Raw genomic sequence first — 19,217 nt, forward strand, 5'->3', positions numbered from 1 at the left:
TAAAACATGGGAATATTGCATGTGTCAAGTAAATGTGTCCAGTTCCATAAATCAGTGCGTTTTAGTGTTAAAGGCCTCATCTAGATGTACCCCAAAGATAACATCCATTATAAGCACTCTCTGTGGGCTGCCATCCTGTGTCATTCCTATGAGTGACATCTACCAGGAACTGCGTTTAGGTCTCTTTCCATTTTCAGGAAAAGGAGCTTAAAACAAGAGCGCCTGAAGGTAAAGTCAAAGAATTCAAGATGGCAGCCACAACCATAAAAGGAAAACCTCACTTCTTTTTATATGCATCCATGAACCAAAAAAAGAGAGAGCAGGGCTACAATCATCTGGTCACAGCCATCATCTTGCATTAGTTTCAGTTGAAAAAGTTCTCTTTGAACAAGTATTTTAAATGGCAACAATTTGAAACATTTAAATTCCTTTTTTATAGTTAGATTTAGCCACTATGAACACAAATGATGATGAGGCAAAGTTTGAAATAAACTACTAGTAGTGCTAAGCTCCTTTCACATTAAACCGTTACTTACTAGCCTTGTTGAAGATTTGCTGCTGAAACTATAAAGTACTGGAATTGAAATGCCTATACAAATACCCTGGAGCACAAGTGTATAAACTGAAACTTGAGAACTGAAAATAACTGGCTGCTACCAAAGAAAACAAACAGGTCTACGCATGTCTGCTTTGACTCAAATCCACTTGAGTCATTTTCTTAACAAAGCCCCAGTACATGCTAGAAGTAGGAGACAAAGTAGCATTCAGCTTAGTTAGAAACCAAGAGGTTTTGTCAACTCTCTGCTTTTCAAATCTTGATTCATATTATGAAAGGGAGGATAAGGGGACTGAAGAAGAGGAGGCCTGCCTTGCCACCGCAATTTGGAGAAGGGAATTTGAATCAGGAAGCATATTTCATGAGGTAACCCAATCTCAGTACCTTGAGATTTAAAAATAAAATAAAATAGAAACTAAAGAAAACCTTGATTTATTCCAGCTTCTGATTCAATGAAATTGTTTTCAATTCTGGAAAGATTTAATAGCAATTTGACAATAAAATTAAGTATTCAAATCATTATAGAAGACAATTTCTGTTCAATAAAGAAAGAAGAAAGGATTCTGAACCAAAAATCCTCCAGTCACCTCTAAGCACAATTCATTCTGTGAGTCTCTTCCTCCGGCTTCATCTGATCAGAGACAGGATGTTTTCTAGAGCCCCACGGAATCAGAGAAAAGTCGAAAATAACCCAAAATAGTTTTCTACATTACATTTTATCTATTGGGATGGATTCTTGTTCGCAAGTACATATAATATGATCGTAGTCAAAAAGTAACTTCTGTTCCCATGTATTCTTAAGTGTCCGAGATTAGACTCAATGTCAGCATATGGTATATCTAGTAGTACCAGAATTCCTGTGACCTGACAAGGCCCATTGTTCCCTAGTTAGGGAATTGAACTTCCTAGTAATCCATTGCTGGTGGTTAGTGCTTCATCATTGGCCCAGGTCTTCTACCAATCCAACATCGTTATGTGTAGGAGGGAACCCCATGCTCTTCTAATTGCTGTCATTTTATTTCCCCTCTGTTGTCTCAGACAGAAAACAAATGGCACATCGGGGGTGGAGTAGAAATAAAATGTTAGCTGCCAGAAAGGAAACCTGATACTCCTTTCATGAGTTGAAAAAATAAATAAATTAAAAATTGCAGGGAGAAGCTTAGTAATACACTATGAAATAAGCACTCCCTAAAAAAAGATTAGGAGGGCCTATCAGCATGAAGGTCATTTTACCCAGCAGCTGACATTGCTTTATTTCCATTAAACTTAAAGTCACTTTGCAATCACTTAGGTGAGATCAGTGATGTATAACATAGATAAATAAATAAATAAAGTGTTTGTGAGTCATAAAAAAGTATTTTCTCCTTTTCTCAGCATTGCTTCAAGAATTAAAGTATATTGTGTGTAAATATTACTTTAGGGTTTAGGCAATGTAAATAGTTCCCCTATAAGTCTACCATAACTGGGCTGAAAGAGTCCACATAACCCCCAGAGGCAGAGGAGAGCAAAATAAAGTTCTAACTCTTTATTGCCATCTTGTGTTCTTCTGAATATTTACATCCCAGATACGGGAGGCTAATTCCCACTATCACAACTTGCATTTCCTCTTTACTGTGAGGATTCTCCATCAATTCTCTAAGGCAGGGGTGTCCAAACTTGGGAACTTTAAGACTTGTGGACTTCAACTCCCAGAATTCCCCAGCCAGCCATGCTGGCTGGGGAATTCTGGGAGTTGAAGTCCACAAGTCTTAAAGTTCCCAAGTTTGGACACCCCTGCTCTAAGGAAAGCAGTCATTCATTTTCACAAATACATCAGATTACTCAGCTTTGTAAGACAGTCGCACTACAGAAACCAAAAGGGGGTTGCATGTTACATACATTTGTAAATGTCTCTGGAAGTCTAGCAGGAATTTATCTAACTGATGCTGGACAATTAGGTGCTGCTCCTAATCCAGTGAGACATGCATGCAGAGACCCCTACAGGCATATTTACGAAATCCTCACCTGGACCTGGATTTTCCTGGAAGTCTACTTTACTTATTTATTTATTAAATGTGTTGGCTGGCCATCTTACTACAAGGTATTCCTATGGGAGTCCCTTCTCTCAAAAGAGAGAAAAAGAGCACTTTTCTGGATGGGATATTAGGTTGTTTTACGATGGCACATATTTCATTTCAAACAAATTTGAAAGACTAAAGTATTCTTGCTTTGTTGTATAAAAAATTGCAAACCTTTCAAGACCAGTTGCAAAACTATTGAAAGAACTGATTATTCCCCAGCTATTAGCCAAAAGGCAACATTATGTTGGAATAAATGTCTATCTGGGTTCAGTTTAAGTGGGGAGAAAAAACTAGACACATTGAAGCTGCTTGGAAAGATGGTTTAATGGTGGATAGGATCACATGGTTTGAGATCTTGGGCAAAAGAAAAAGCACATGGAGAGAGAGAGAGAGAGAGAGAGAGAGAGAGAGAGAGAGAGAGAGAGAGAGAGAGAGAGAGAGAAATTTATTTAATTTTAATTTTTAATTTTATTTAATTTATAGACCGCCCCCTCTCCCCAAAGGGACTCGGGGCGGTGTACAGACCACAATAAAACAATATACAAACTTAAATAATTATAAATACCCATTAAAACAAATTATATGATAGGCTGTACAGTATAGTTAAAAATTAAAACAACCTATAAAATCTATCCCTAAACATTTAAAATTTAAAATACAGGCTAGAGGGACACAAAAGCTACAGTTAGGCCAGGCCAGCTAAATTAAACAGGTGGGTCTTTAGTTTGTTACGGAAGGAGCGGAGATCGGTTGTTATTCTAATGTCGGGGGGGAGGTCATTCCAGAGGGTCAGGTCCATCACAGAGAAGGCCCTACTCCTGGGCGTTGCCCGCTGGCACTGCCTAGTGGAGGGCACCCGGAGGAGTCCCTCCCTGTGAGAGCGAATCGGCCGCAGGGATGTATGGGGCAGGATGCGATCCCGCAGGTAGCTAGGTCCTGATCCATGGAGCGCTTTAAAGATGATAGTCAATACCTTGAAACGCACCCAAAAAGCCACAGGTAGCCAGTGCAGCCCGCGCAGGAGAGGTGTTACATGGGAGTATCTGGTACCTCCCATAATTGCCCACGCAGCCGCGTTCTGGACCAACTGCAGCCTTCGGGTGCATCTCAAGGGAAGCCCCATGTAGAGAGCATTGCAATAGTCCAGTCGGGACGTCACCAGTGCATGGGTGACTGTGCGCAGGGCGCCCCGGTCCAATAGGGGGCGCAATTGGCGCACCAAGCGAACCTGGTGGAACGCCCCCCTTGCCACGGCCGTCACATGGTCATCCATTGACAGCAGGGCATCCAGGAGGACGCCCAAATTGCACGCCCGCTCCACGGGGGCCAGCTGTTCGCCCCCAATGGCCAGTGATGGAACCCACTGGTTGAACCGGGGCGCCGGTAACCACAGCCACTCCGTCTTGGAGGGGTTGAGTTTGAGTCTGTTACTGCCCATCCAGACCCGTACGGCCTCCAGGCACCGGGACATCATTTCGACGGCCTCGTTGGGGTGGTTCGGGGTAGATATGTACAGCTGAGTATCGTCAGCGTAGACTTTGTAGTGTATTGGTTCAAATTTGGTTGAATCTTGCTGGGTGATGTAATCTCCCCCCCCCCCTTGCCATGTAGTGAGTTTTGTTGCTAGATAGGTAGAGGGCTAATCCTACCTTTGTTGGATCATGGGTGTGGGCATTTGCTTATGAATAGACCTAGCTAAGGTATCTATTTATCTCTTAAGTGCTGACATATGCTGTGGGATATTCAGGAGGGTGGGGGCTATTAAGAGTGAGTCTGCTTTCTGCCTAAAAAACATGTTTCTCCATTTCTCATCCAGGGAAATATAATATTCTGCCTTTTTAATATTTTCTAGAATATTTCATTCTTCTAGGAGAAGGATGGGTACTAACTTCCTACAATTCAGAGTTGATTTTTTTCAATTCAAAATACACTGAAAATTCAAATTATTATTTTTAGCGTGTGCTGCAAAAGCCATATATGCCTGGCTGCTTTCTAACCTGCTCTTACAGTATGCAATATGTCTACCTTCACACTCACGTGGCTCTTTGTAGTTTTCCATTATTTATTTATTTATTTATTTAGTAGGATTTATGTGATGTTCCATTCTGAAAGAATTCTGAGCAGTTTACTGCGGGTTTTTTTTCAGTAAGAAGGTTAAAAATAAGAACCAGTGCAACAAAATAAACATTAACAATTAAACTGAAATCATAAAAAGGCTTTGGAATTTGAGAACACTCAGACATCCCCAAGCCCAACCCATAATGAGGCTCTCTCCTTTATCTGTCTGTCTGAACCACCACATTGTTTCCTCTCTAACTCAAGTGAGCTGGCGACACTTTCAAAGAAATTTTGGGGGGAAACTGAATAAAATCTATTGTTCCTCAGTTTTATGTAGAGGCACCCATTTTAAGCTTTTAATATTTTGTTTTCATTTGAAAGCTGTGGCAAGATGAGAAAGGAATTGCTCAGCAGCCATATCTGTACTTCCTGAGAGATTCAGACTGTGAGATGAAGAGATCGATGAGACCAGGCTATTCAGCTAAGAGGTACCTCCTCAAACTGTCCCAAAGCTGGGATCCAAATGTTTTGCAAAAGCTTCAGAATGCAGGTTAGTATTATAAGAAAAAAAAACCCAAATTATTAAGATAGTAATTTTCACCTTATCTGATGAAACCAGAAAATAAAATGGTAGAAAGTGCCGTATATTTTCAGATCAGTCTTAACCTTCCTTACATAATCAATTCAAATAAATAGAAGAGTAGATTGGGCCCAAATTGCTACATTCCTGGAGGACAAATTGTGCTTAATAATAATTTGCAGAGAGAAAATACTTGGTTCTTTCCTCGTATGCTATGCCCATCCTCTGTTTAAATAATTAAAACACATGCTTTGTGAGCACGGTGTCTTCATTTCAATCCCTTTCCGTTCCCAGATGATGTATTGTAGACAATACTCAATAGATAGATCAATGTTGAGTTATTTTACCCAACGGCAGGTATATGCTATATATTTTTCAGGATATATCAGTGACCCCTTGTTGTTTAAGGAAAATGCAGCCGCTCTCAAGAAGAAATTACAGGATCTATCAGCTATTTCACCAAAGTATAATCTACATATTTTCTACACTCCTTGCTTGTACTCACAAAATGAACGGGAAGAACAGACGTATCCAGGTAGAGTACAAATACATATATTTTAACAGAATTAGTTATGATTGGATTGTAATTTTTGCAAAAACATCCGTAACAATTTAGGATGATGTCAAAGGGGCAACATGCATGATATCATCACACAAAAGCCATAATTATATGCTTACATCACAAAGATGATAGAAGTATGTTAAATTATTAGCTTTCCCTCTCCCGCTCTGCAGATGTCTCCAAGATTGTTGGCAGGAATGGTTTGGAATATCTGCTATATCTGCTCCTAATTTGGCCATGTTTTTACATTCATGAGATTACTGCATCCTGGTTGACATTGCTTTTCAAACTTCAAATGTGATGGGGGAAAAATTCTGGGGATGTGTGACCCCTTTTTTCCCACCTGCCTGCAAGTATCTTTCCAAGTACAATTCAAGGTCTGAATATTAACTCTAACTCCGTAAGGCAGAGCTCTCCAACCTCCAGGCTGCGGCCTACTACTGGGCTGTAAGCCATTTGGAACTGGGCCGCAGTAGCAGCAACAAGTGTGTGGTCACATATCCCCACTTGTATTAGCAGCAGGCAAGCACAGGTGAGCACGGTCCATTTGCACAAGCAGTGGCACACATGACTGCAGCTTGCGCAAATGGAGCTCCACACATATGCACGCACTTGCAGGCCACTTCTGCGGAAACCCCCCTCCCCCTCCCACAAGTCCACAAAGCCAGAAATGTTGGGGAACTCTGTCCTAAGGAGTTTTGGAAAAGGATCCTGGAGTACTGTATCCTGTTCTGTGTAATAAGTGTGCCAAACTGTTAAACTCTTGGGTGATGGCCTTGTTACTAAGAGTTATAGTCCATTTACCAGTGACTGACAGAGATGATCAGATCTGGTGCATCATTTAACTACCCAACATACATGTAACTTCTAAATGGCTGAGAGACTAATGAGATTGAGGCAGTATATACTGTACATTCCCTAAAAAAATAAAATAAATGTTGGTGTCAGGGATGGGTTGCAAATCCCGTTCCAATCGGTATGGTTGGAACAGGGCCGGCGGCATCCTCATGGAGGCACGCAGCGCACGCGCATGCATCTAAGCACCTCTGTGACGCTCCAGCTGCTCTGCGGAGCGTCACACAGGTGCTGTACGCGCCATGCGCATGTGTGGCAGCGCAGAAGCTTTAAAACACAGGTAAGAAGCTTGGGCGGGCAGGTGAGCCCTCCAGAGCACCGTACCAGAACGGTATCCGGTGCTCTGCGCTGGCTCCGATATGCCCATACCGGGGCGTACCGCCTGCAACCCACCACTGGTTGGTGTATTATTCTCCTTTATTTCACTAAGGTACACTGAGAACATCTTCCATAATATATCATATTGTCACATCATGTCATAATATTCATAAAAAAGAAAAACCATCAATATTTTCTAATTCAAGTGAATACCTCTAGTTATCAGCTAGAGCAGTACGGGTAGTCCTTCACTTACGAGAGTTCATTTACTGACTGTTCAAAGTTACAACGGCACTGAAAAAAGTGACATGACTGTTTTTCCACAGTTACGGCCATTGTAGCAGCCCCATGATCATGTGATCAAAATTCAGATGCTTGGCAACTGCTTCATATTTATGACGGCTACTGTGTCCCAAGGTCGTATGTTTATCTTCTGCAAACTTTTGACAAGCAAAGTCAATGGAGAAGTCAGATTCACTTAATTCACTTAGCACCTGTGGCAAGAAAGGTTGCAAAATGGGGCAAAACTCACTGAACAAATGTCTCACTTAGCAACAGAAATGTTGCGCTCAATTGTCGTAAATCGAGGACTACCTGTACTATTTTTAGGAAAACATCAAGTTTAAAGTTTCTAAAGCAAATGAATAGGATGGTCGTTTGTTAAGCCTGATTTGTGAAAGCTGCCCATCCTATTTAGGAGTGACCCGCTGAATGTGCTTAGACCAGTGGGGGGTTCTATTTTTTTTTACTATCGGTTCTGTGGGCATGGCTTTATGGGCATGGTGTGGCTTTGTGGGCATGGCAGGGGAAGGTTACTGCAAAATACCCATTCCCTCCGCACTCCTGGGAGAAGGTTACTGCAAAATACCCATTCCCTCCCCACCCTACTAACCTGCTTTCCAGCTCTGTTCTCCCGTTCAGGGCAACAATAGAAGATCAGCTGGGAGGCAGCAGGGGTGGGGCCAGCCTTTTTGCCAATTCTCCGAACTACTCAAAATTTCCGCTACCGGTTCTCCAGAACCTACCAGAACTGGCTGAATAGCACCTCTACCTTAGAAGTATTTATGAATAGCACAGACAAGATTAGGCTGAATCATAATTGTTGCTTGATGTACAATGCAGCCACGCTGGTCATTTATTTCTGGGCTGTGATGTTCCTTAATTCTTAGGTCTTGGTCCTCCATTGCGTAAAAAGTCAGAAAATAAAGCTTGCCCGGTGAAAGGTGACACAGAACATAATGCCAGAGAAACAGGTCGAATCCCTTTAAGAATTTCTGTAAGAAAACTGAGTTTTCATCTTCAACCACAGCATTCCAGAGGAAGCATCTGGAATCAGAATGAGGCACACTGGCAGATCTCTGAGGTATTATATTTTCTTTCCCCATCAAATAGTTTCTACAGCGCCCAACTGTTTAATGATGTCCTGTTCCCATTAATAAAATAAACAAAGAGTTGAATGCTCTTTCAGAGATGCAAGGGTGGCTTGAATGCCTCAGAGGACATATGTGGGGATGTATGTATTTGCTGACCTGTTATACTGTTCCTATTGTCACCGGGTCTGAATGGCTTACATCTGCTATTCCATAATTGTTTTTCATCAAGATTGAATAACTGTTAAAGTCACAGTTTCTTGCCAGGACAATAAACAGACTCAGTTCAAAACAGAGTATCAGACCTCAGCAGGAAAGCCTCAATGCACGCCTGTCCCCAAGGCCTGCTGAAAAAGAAATTGTTGTGGCTTTTCTAGGGTCCACTTTAGTGGGGCTTTAACAGGGAGGGGGGAGGCTGTTCCCAAAAAGAGGGGCAGCAATTAAAAAGCTCCTTTACTTTAGTTAGGTCTCTGTCTAATAGCTGGCTGGAAAGGAGTATATTGTAGAACAAGCGAGGGTGCGATGATGTCATGGGATGGGAGAGAGGGAACATAGGGAAATTGGAGAGGAATTGCAGCCTCTCCCTCCCGCCTTTGTTTTAAGGTTATATTATGTTTTACATACAATTTACTGCAATCACAAGGAGTATTATAGGAAAAAGCTGCAATAATTTTACTTCTACTATTACTATTACTGCTACTACTACTATTGTAATTGCTTGGTAGCAAACTCTTATGTGCTTCTCCCCTCCTTCTCAGTTTTTATAATATGTTGGCCACCATATGTCTCCCCTTTTTTAGTGTGTAGGGATATCTGCATGTTAGGGAAAAATAGAGAGATTCAAAACAAAATGTCCCCCCCCTCTCTCTCTCTCTCCCTCCCTCCCTCTCCTTCTCCCTCTCTCCCCCCCTCTCTCCCCTCCCTCCCTCCTTCCCTCCCTCTCCCTCTACCCCTACCCCCTGTTATGTGTGTTTCATACATACAAAGATAATATGCTTAAGTAAATTATGAAAGTGAGGCCTACCCGAGTATAATTGTTCAGGAGTAGGAAGCTTTCAAATATATGGATAATTCATTGCACCTCCCCACATAAACCAAATAAAACCTTTAAACTGTAACTACTGCTGAAGCAATGAGAACAGTATAACCACTAAATTTCCTCCTCTTTTATAAAGAGGAGAAAAATATCCTTTGTCCTTTTGTTTTCCTTTTCTCCTGATATTGCAGTCTTCTGAAATAAAGGCAAGTGTTTTACCTTTAAATGGCAATTTGGAAAGTTAAGTAAACTACCCCAAATGAGGGTCCCTCTGTTATCTTGATTTCAAAGAGAAAGTAGGTTCTACAGCCTTTAGTTCATTTTTATCTCTTTTGGCCACCAAGAGGCAAGACATTGCTGGTTTCACCTTATTGGGAATCATCAGATGTGAGTGGCAAGATGTTATTCTGTGAGGCTCAAATTCTTTACTGGGACTTGAACTCATGGCCATTTGCACTTGAATGACTATATACAGTGCAATAGCTTTATATGTTACTAGGCTGCTTACATTTAGCAGTTTGCAGGGAGGGATATACAGAAGTTACTAGAACATTACTATATTATAAAATTACTGTATTAACCAATTTTGTTGTATTTATTTTGTACAATGACAAAACAGGCTACATACATACATACATACATACATACATACATACATACATACATACATACATACGTATATAGCCTGTTTTGTATGTATATGGAGAGCTTTATTTAGCTAGTGAATTGTTCTCTGTTGGCATCAAATAGAAGTGCTTGGCGTTCATTTAATGAAGCTAGATAAAAGGAAGTTTTACTTTACACAATATTACCCACCAACGTGAGAGTTTTCAAAGGGAATTAAACAGATCTGTGGAGAATACATCAGTGGCTGCTTAATGGAAGTTGAGGCTACTGCTACTTAATGACTGCTTCATTATCTTACCAGTATTAGAGATAGTATTCCTCTCAATAATAGTTGCAGAGCAACACAACCAACATAATGCTATGAACTTAATATTGTGTTGTGAGCTTTTTGTTGGTATCTGGTTGACCATTGTGAGAACAAAGGGATAGGACAGAAATGTCTTTCATCTGGACAGGCTAGCAATTTATAGCACATCCAGTCATTGTTGTGGTGCTACTGTATATCACTGCAGCTTTGTCTTCCCGTGGTGGTGGTTAGATGATGTTATAAACTGCTAGTGCAAGAGGACTCTTTATTTTCTTATGAATAGAACAGTTGGCTTTCCCCCCCTCTTTGCTGGTTTTTAAATGTAGCCTTTCAAGTGGTCTTGTTTACCTTCTTTTAGGACAGAGGGATAGAATGTCATCAAGGTGGAAAGACGAAGAAAGAGCCACATAACTCTGAAATGCCAAACCAATCAGTAAATTTTCCATTATTGGGAAACACACGAATTGACACTTCTGAATTTTGGTGTGAGCAATCCCATGTGAATTTCTATGGTGGCTTCTTTCCAGGAAAAAAGATCACATACAGTGGTAAGAAGATGCTGCAAATTTATGAGCCAAATTAAAAGCCCCCACTATATTTTTATTTGTAGAGACAGTGGGTAGTTGAGAACCATTAATGACACCAGTGTTTTTGCCATTCAAATAAAGGTATTTAGTATTACAGAATGTAGAAATAAATGCAGGAATGAATGATGTTGCAGGATGGTTGTATTTATATATTTGTGTCCATGACACATTGAACCACAAACTGAAATGCCAACTACATTGTAGTTACTGTCTGGTAAAAATTGAGTGTGCATAATGTAGTGGTCCAGAAATTGGACTAGAATCAGGAACACCTGGATTTGTACTGGAGAAAGGAAGAACTATTTAATTGGCAAACAAATAAAGGTTCATAATGTTATGTGGATTGAGAACATTGAGCTAATTGAGTAAAGCGCAGCCGGGAGAGTTAGCATGGTATGCAAACACAGTCATTATATCTCCCTCTGCTGGAATTTTTTGAATTAAGTAGAAAAACCAACAAATATCACCACGGGGCTACACTCTGCTGTATTATACTTGCTTTCTGGTAAATAACCTCTTTTATATCAGAAGCAAATACTGCAACATCTGGAAAAGAGAGAGAGATACAAAGAATTGGAAACTGGTTTTTGCCAGTTGGTATAATGTTTGGTTGGAAAGCATATCCTACAGTAATATAGAGTTTTATACCCCCAAAAGTTGGTGGTGGGTAGCATATCAGGGAAAAGAGTATGCTAGTTTTTTGCATCTAAAGTTGTAAAACAGTCTTGTTGGCTCCATTTCCAATGTAATATCTACAGCCTATCACAGAGTGAGCACTGATTCAATCATCAGTTCAGCTATCACAGTTTCCTTCATAGATTTTGATGAGCATGAACCATGGCTAGAGAGATGGAAGGCGATTTTGGATCTCTGTTTTCCTGTTTGTTTCACAGTTAACCAAAATCATCTGAAGAGCACAGCTAGAGGAGGAAGAGGACTCTCTGAAGACACAGAAGTGTTCCCCCCGATTAATCCAGGAGGTAGCAGAGAGCAAGATGAAATCACAAAGAAACACAGGAAGCAGGTCAGTTCTTTTGCCCATCTGCCAAATCCTACTATTCTGGGGTTGAAGGATGACTCTGAATGCCTAGGAACCATAAAAATAGTTCAAATATTTAGAATTTGTTAGCTTTAAGAAGGATTAATTCTGGAAAAACTTCACATATGTATATGGAATAAGTTGGATATTACAAACAAAGTGCACTATTTTGCTGAAGACAGAGGTCTGAGGCAAGACTGATTTGCATGGGAGATTTCAAGTATGCCTCTATAGGTCTTCTGCATGAAAAAAGATCAGGAGACAATTGTTCCAAAGTTAAGAAAATATTAAATCAATGAATTAATAAGTCTAGAAATGGAGGAGAGGCTACCAATTTAATAAACATGGCTAGTGATCTAGTCTTCAGCTTTCTACATGGCCTCCTATTCTAACATTGTATCATAAGTCAACTGAAATGCAATAGTGTGTCCAACAATTAATCGCTCCCAAAGTATATCCCAATAAGGGGAAATTGTGCTCTGGGGTACAATATGATGTAATTCAGTGTCCCTGAGGCTGCATTTCAATTTTAATTGGAGGGAACTCCAGTGAACAGTTGATCAGACTGTGTGGCTCATTAAAAATCAAAGGGAATTAAGCCTGTTTAACGGTTTATTGCACTGCGTCCTGTATACTTTTTTTTTCATGTTGTATATATAACAGAAATTCTCCTAAGCATGGTGAAAAGCTTAACACAGCCTTCCCCACTGGGTGCCCTCCAAGGGAATTGGACTTTAAGTTCTTCTAAACCCCAGGCTATATTGGCCATGCTAGTTGAACTATGGAAGCAATGCCCAGTATCAAGAGGGATCAGGCTGGGAAAAATGACACACATACACACACTCCTTTTATAAAATCTGTCCATAGCAGGGTAAGTGTGCGTTTTTAGGCACATGATTTTGACGTGTTTTCTGTCATTTGGAACAATTTGTTGTGCAAAAACTGTCAAAGATCTGTGGCATTCGCTATATTAAAAAGTGCCTTGAAGCTCTGTTTTTCTCCAGGTGCCAGAATTTTGCAAGCTACCTCAAATAGCTGAAAGCTCACCCAGCGTTCAAAGGGAAAAAATAAAACCCAGTGAGCTTTCAAAAGAACTTGTGATCCTTCCACTGCTGGTTCAGTCGGAGTCTCCAGCTAAAGCAAGAAGCTCAAGAGGTACAGCCCCACCCTTTGAATGAAGGGGACTTGCTCATTACGGGTAGAAAGTCAGAAAACCAAACTTCCAGAATGGGTCTGATGACTTTATGTCTGCTTAAAATACCTACCTCTGGATAGGCTTGGTTTAGGTGGCTGTTTCCTTCTTGGTTGAAACACGATGCATACATCAAAGGCAGTCTGTCAGCTCATTTCAAAGGGTGCTGCTCCCACCAGCACAACACTTGCCAAACTCCAAACACATCTTCTTTCTCTAGCTTTGTCTTGTGGGTCTCTCTGTTTTTATCTTGTGGGTCCTCATCACTGCTTGCTCTCCCTTTCACATATCTTAAAAAAAACAATCTGACAATCTTAATCTCCCTTTCCCAAGAATTTCCTTGATTTTCTGGACTGGCATTGCCTGTTAACATAATCTTAATTAACTTCTTTTCTTTACTATTGAGCAGCAGAGCAGCCTCTTCAGCGAGAGAGATTTTAAAGTTTTCCTCACTTCTAACCATCAAAGTGGTTTCACGAGCATAGATATTCATGACATAATAATTTCTTCCATTAGCTTACATTTATTCAAACTTTTGTACAATCTCCAAAATTATCCCATTTTTTATTATCATAATTCACTGGATTATAATATGGAACTACCACAACCTATGAATTTCTATTTTCAGGTAAAAGTGTGTACAATAACCTATAATCTCCCATTCATAGCTTCTGATATACAGTTTCAATCCTTTGTTCATAGTTAAACCCGGATCTTTACTTCCCTGCCTGCATCTATCAACTCCGTTCCACAATATCAGTTTACCTTTGTCCAGATCTAATACATTCCCTTTCTCTTAATTTCACAGATACACAATATATGTAAACTCATATTTGTGGCATATTTACTCCAAGGATATGCACAGTGTTCAAGCCAAGTTCTCTTATCTAGATTAACCTTGCAAGCTCAGAGATATATATGGTGTACTATTACACTAGTTCAACTCTTACTCTTTTTGTATAAGGATTTGCACATTTCTTTGGGGATCTCAATTTCAGTTATTTAGTCAATATTGTGCAAAATGCATGACGTTTTCCATTTTACTACAAGTTTACTTTCAGATCTCCTTTCAGCTTAGCTTATGCATTACAACAATAATGCTAAACAATTGCAGAAATGAACTAAAACTTAGTGATACTGATTACAGTGTGCATTGCAGTTTTCATTGTCAGCATTATATAATTCTAAAGTTTACATACTTTCTGCAAGGTAGCTATCATATGTAGTTACATACCGTATTTTTTGGAGTATAAAACACACCTTTTCCCCTCAACAAAGAAGGTGAAAATTTGGGTGCATCCTATACACTGAATACAGCATTTTTGGCCTCCCGAAACCCCACCCCCTTTGCAAAAATGCACGTGCAGAGGGTTTGGGAGGCTTGCAAAGTGCTAATGGGGGCTGGGGAGGGCAAAAAAAGCAAAAAAACAGACAGTTTTTGTCCCCCCCCCCCCGTCCCCCCAGCCGCCAAAGGCACTCTACAAGCCTCCCAAAGGCTCTGCATGCCCTTTTTTTCCCTGCAAAAAGCTTTTTTTTTTAATTTAACTCTTCAAAATCATGGTGCATCTTATACTTCGGTGCGTCTTATAGTCCAAAAATATGGTACATATTGACCTGAATTCAGTTTATTTCTCAGTAGACATTTAGATAATTGCATTATATGTGATTATACATTAATCATAAACTTTTAGCATGTTAGTTTTAATTAGGGTATGTTCATAATTTGATTGTGGAGCAACAACTACTGTGATCTGTTCTCTTACTTTGCAGGGACTTGTTCTAAAGAAGTCAAATCTGAGACTGATGTCATTGATAAGCATTCAGCCCTTTTGCCAAATGATCTAGTTTTAGACACCAAACATAGAAACAAGCAGAAGCAAACTATCAATGGTGGCTTCCTAAGGGCTTCCCAAGATACTTTTTATCTACCCCTAATAAATCCAGACAAGTTTGCACTGAATAATGGGAAGAAAAGAAAGAGAGAAGTGACCACTGGAACTGACAACACAGAACAAATAGGTCAGATAAATTTTAGTTAATAATAGAATGATCTTAAATGGCCATTAATTAGAATTGCTTGATTTTAAACACCTTTTCTTCAATGGTTCCATTTTCTAAAGATTACAAATAGCTGAGTTTTCTTAAATTATATGTCAGACTCGCAAATTTACAGATATGAAGACTGCAGATAGTCATGAATATTACCACTAAAATAGCAGTGGAAAAAATGACTTATAACCAGTCCTTGCACATATGACCATCACAGCATCCACATGATCAAAATTTGGGTGCTTGGCCACTGGCATGTATTTATGATATGCTGGGGTCATATGATCATTATTTGCAACTTTCCCAGGCAGGTTCAGACAAACAAAGTCAATGGGAGAAACAGGATTCACTTAATAACTGCATAACAACTACAGTGAACTGTGTAACAACCATGGCAAAAAAAAGATGAGAATTGGGTGCAACTCATTTAACTGCCTTGTTAGCAATCATGGTTATAAGTCAAGGATTACCTGTAAGGGTTTGTTTAGAAGAAACAGTAAGCTGCCTTGTTAGCAATCATGGTTATAAGTCAAGGATTACCTGTAAGGGTTTGTTTAGAAGAAACAGTAAGCTACAGAGAAATATTTAGGATTTTTAATGTTGCTAATTTCCAATAAGGGTTAAATCTGAGATTTTCTCTTAGTCCAGAGAATTTATTTCCATTGATATAATATTATTCCTCTTTCTCTCAATTTTCTTATTTTCAAGAAAGCCATAAAAGCACTTCACTCAATATCCTTCTGGCCGGTCCTAATGGCGAAATTGTCTGTCCATCACTCTTGAGATCTGTTCAAACTACAGATAATCCCAGGGAATTTCAACTAGCTACAGATGAAGAGGGTAAGGACAAAACATTTGGTTTAAAAAGAACAAATTGCTCATATAATGTAAATGTCAGGCAACAGGAATAACGAATGTAGTCAGATTAATAGATCTTCAGGCAATATTGCTTTTGGTATTAACAAAACTGCTAATGTATGTGTTCATTTATGTAAATTATTGTTACTTAATGAGGGGATGGAGCTAAGATAGGGAAGAGGCATCCTCCACTATAAAGAGCTCCTCCACAGGAGTACTATTTTATCATCATACTTTTGCTATTTGTTCAGTACAAGCAATATTTTCTTTATAGTACATCTCTAAATAAGTGTTGATTGGTTAATAATGTTCTATCAAATCAATAGCACTTAGCTTATATGCCACTTCACACTGCTTTACAGCCCTCTCTAAGCGGTTTACAGAGTCAGTATATTGCACCCAACAATCTGGGTCCTTGTTTTACCGACTCGGAAGGATGGAAGGCTAAGTCAACCTTGAGCCGGTCAGGATCAAACTCCTGGCTGTGGATAGATTTAGCCTGCAATACTGCGTTCTAACCACTGTGCCACCAGGATTCAGTGTTGACTCTTAGCGACCATACTGAGATATTTTCTCCATTGCCACTTTAATTGAGTGTATCCACTTGTTATTGCTTGTTCTTTTCCCTTTCCTTTCACCTTTGCCAGCTCTAGAACCTTCTCCTGGGAGACAGATCTTTGCATGTGTCTGAAGTTGGATAATTGGAGCCTGGTAATTTGTACACCGAACGAAAACTCTTAAGTTGATTTGTTCAATGCCCCCCTCATTTGTTTCCTTGGCTGTCTATATTATTCCCAGGAGTCTTCTCCAACACCAAAATTCAAAAGTGTCAATATTCTTTCTATCCTGCTTCTTCAAACTTTCACTTCAATAGAGTGTCTCAAGGAATAGCATTACCTGCTCTGTTTTGATCTTTCTAAAGGAGAAGGCAGCTTATTTATATCCTGGTCAGGTGTGATATTCTGCATCAGCCAGCCAAGCCTTTCAAAAGTACTTTGATGTAATTTTCAGAATTTGATTGAGGTTGTTGGTGTGCAAAGGGGAAAAAATAATCTTATTTTTTTAATTTGTTTTATTTGTTGTGCTCCACACACTTTTCCAATATATATGCACATATATTAGCATCCGCACAAAATTAACAGGGCATTCCGGTGATTCTGTTAACAGTGATGGTTTGCTTGTTAGATAGGAGCTATTCATTTGTACAGAGAAATGCTTTCCATCTCAGCCTATCCTAAGTAACCATCAGCAGCAATTTCATTCTATAATCTCCTTGATCTCATCCATCTGTGTTATTCCTGGTCTTCCCATTCTTCTATTTCTCTCAGCTTTGCCAAGCTAGCTGTTTTTTCTAGACCATCTGTTAGATTGGGTAATGGATAGGCACACACAGGCTTAACGGTAACAACCGCTCTTTATTAAGTACAACAAGTGAGAACAATCCAGCGAAGGTTGAGTCTGACAGCAGCCCTTTTATAGGAAGCTGTCAGACCCTTCAACCAATAGGATTAAACCTCTGTTCCCGCTGGAACAGAGGACCTTGTTGGAAACCACTGTAGTTAGAACAAGTATCTAACACCCCTCCCCTCTTGGATGGAATAATCCTACTTGTTACGTAGTCACGCAGGTAGGCGGGCTTTTGGGTAGCTCTGCCTGACCTGCGCAGTTCAGTAGGAGGGGTTTCCTTGGACAGGTCGGAGAGACCTGTTTGCTCCGCAGCTCCGCTTGGTGGAAGCTCCTGGAACCTTTCACAGGCCGCGGCTAGAGCTCCTAGAGCCAGTTCGCTCGGAGCTCACTGCGGGCCTGCAACATAACCAGATAACTATCCTGGTACCCTCGGGCTTGAGCTGGCCATGGAAGGAGTGAGTGTTTGCTCTGTTTGGGTAGGGCTTTGGCTAATTTGTGCAGGAGTTACCTGTGGTTGTCTAAGAGTGGAGTTGGAGAGCGGCGAAGGAGTTGGTCAATATGCCTTCTCCAATTCCTACTGTCCTCGAGCTCTAGGAGGTAAGAGCGAGGACCGGTGATGCCTATCACTATGGCAGGAATCCAGAGTTCCCCCGGCGTAGTTGTGGGCGTATACCGAATCCCCTACGCTAAATGTCCGAATCTTGCTTGTGGAGTCTGGGGGTAATGAGGCAGAATAATTGGGGTGTAGCCGGTCTAAGTGGGACCTTAGCCGGAGACCCATGAGAAGCTTCTCCCTGTAGTGGCACTGAGTGTGATGTGCTGAATTAGCAAATAGTGGTCAAGCCGTGTTTGCCAATCTCCCGGGCCCTTTCTACAGAGGGCATCTTTTGCAGATCTCACCATTCTCTCTGCCTGACCATTGGAGGCCAGATGGAATGGCGCGACCAGGGCATGCCTGATTCCCTGAGCTGCTAGGAAGGTCTCAAATTGCATGGCCGTGAGTTGGGGCCCGTTGTCAGAGACCAAGACATCGGGCAGGCCATGCGTGGAGAAAAGTCTCTGAAGCACCTTGATGACCGCTTCTGCCGTAGTGGAGGTCATCAGGACTACCTCTAACCATTTTGAGTAGGCATCCATAACTATGAGAAATGTCTGGCCATGAACTGGGCAGGCAAAGTCAATGTGCACCCTAGACCATGGTGCTTGAGGTCGCTCCCACTCCTTACCGGGCGCCTCTGGGGGAGCTGGTCTGGACTCCTGGCACGGTGTGCAGGTAGCCACCCATTCTTTGATCTCCCTGTCCATGTTAGGCCACCACACGTAACTCCTAGCCAAAGACTTCATCCTCACAATTCTAGGATGCCCTACATGCAAAGCCTCTAATACTGCAATGCGCAGTTTGGGTGGAACAATGACCCCATCCCCCCAACAGTAAACAGCCGTTAACAACAGACAGGTTATTTCTCTTATGATAATACATTTTGAAATCAGACCCAACAGGCCCCTTGGGCCACCCCCTCCACACCCAGTTCAAAACCTGTTTGATCATGGAGTCTCTGGCAGAGTGGTGGGCAACATCACTAAGTGAGACGGAACCAGTCTCTAAACAGTCAATGCGAAAAACTGGCATCTCAGGGTTAGGGTCTGCAAGTAGTTCGTCGGTGCTCTAGTTGACACCGGTCACTTCCAGCCCCAGGGCTTCGAACCAGTCAAGCCCCAGGAGGCTCCACAGGTTTCTGCTGACCACCGTCACCGG

General features: G+C 40.9%; 1 protein-coding gene across 9 annotated transcripts in view; it reads left to right on the top strand.

The window, feature by feature from the left end:
• Window positions 1-19,217, top strand: part of KIAA2012 — a 70,740-nt gene that overhangs the window by 8,749 nt on the left and 42,774 nt on the right. For 7 of the 9 annotated variants that reach the window (XM_081938660.1, XM_081938658.1, XM_081938663.1 and 4 more), the window contains exons 4-11: window positions 5,056-5,224; window positions 5,634-5,789; window positions 8,159-8,352; window positions 10,688-10,877; window positions 11,810-11,940; window positions 12,960-13,110; window positions 14,918-15,166; window positions 15,905-16,036. In XM_081938660.1, coding sequence (XP_081794786.1) covers window positions 5,056-5,224; window positions 5,634-5,789; window positions 8,159-8,352; window positions 10,688-10,877; window positions 11,810-11,940; window positions 12,960-13,110; window positions 14,918-15,166; window positions 15,905-16,036 — 1,372 coding nt within the window. Of the gene's footprint in view, window positions 1-648; window positions 923-4,242; window positions 4,282-5,055; window positions 5,225-5,633; window positions 5,790-8,158; window positions 8,353-10,687; window positions 10,878-11,809; window positions 11,941-12,959; window positions 13,111-14,917; window positions 15,167-15,904; window positions 16,037-19,217 lie in introns of those variants that run through there. The other 2 variants (XM_081938665.1, XM_081938666.1) reach the window with 2 other exon arrangements.

Source organism: Natrix helvetica (assembly GCF_964273705.1).
Source record: "Natrix helvetica genome assembly, chromosome: 1".
In the NCBI taxonomy this organism is placed as follows: Eukaryota; Metazoa; Chordata; class Lepidosauria; order Squamata; family Natricidae; genus Natrix; species Natrix helvetica.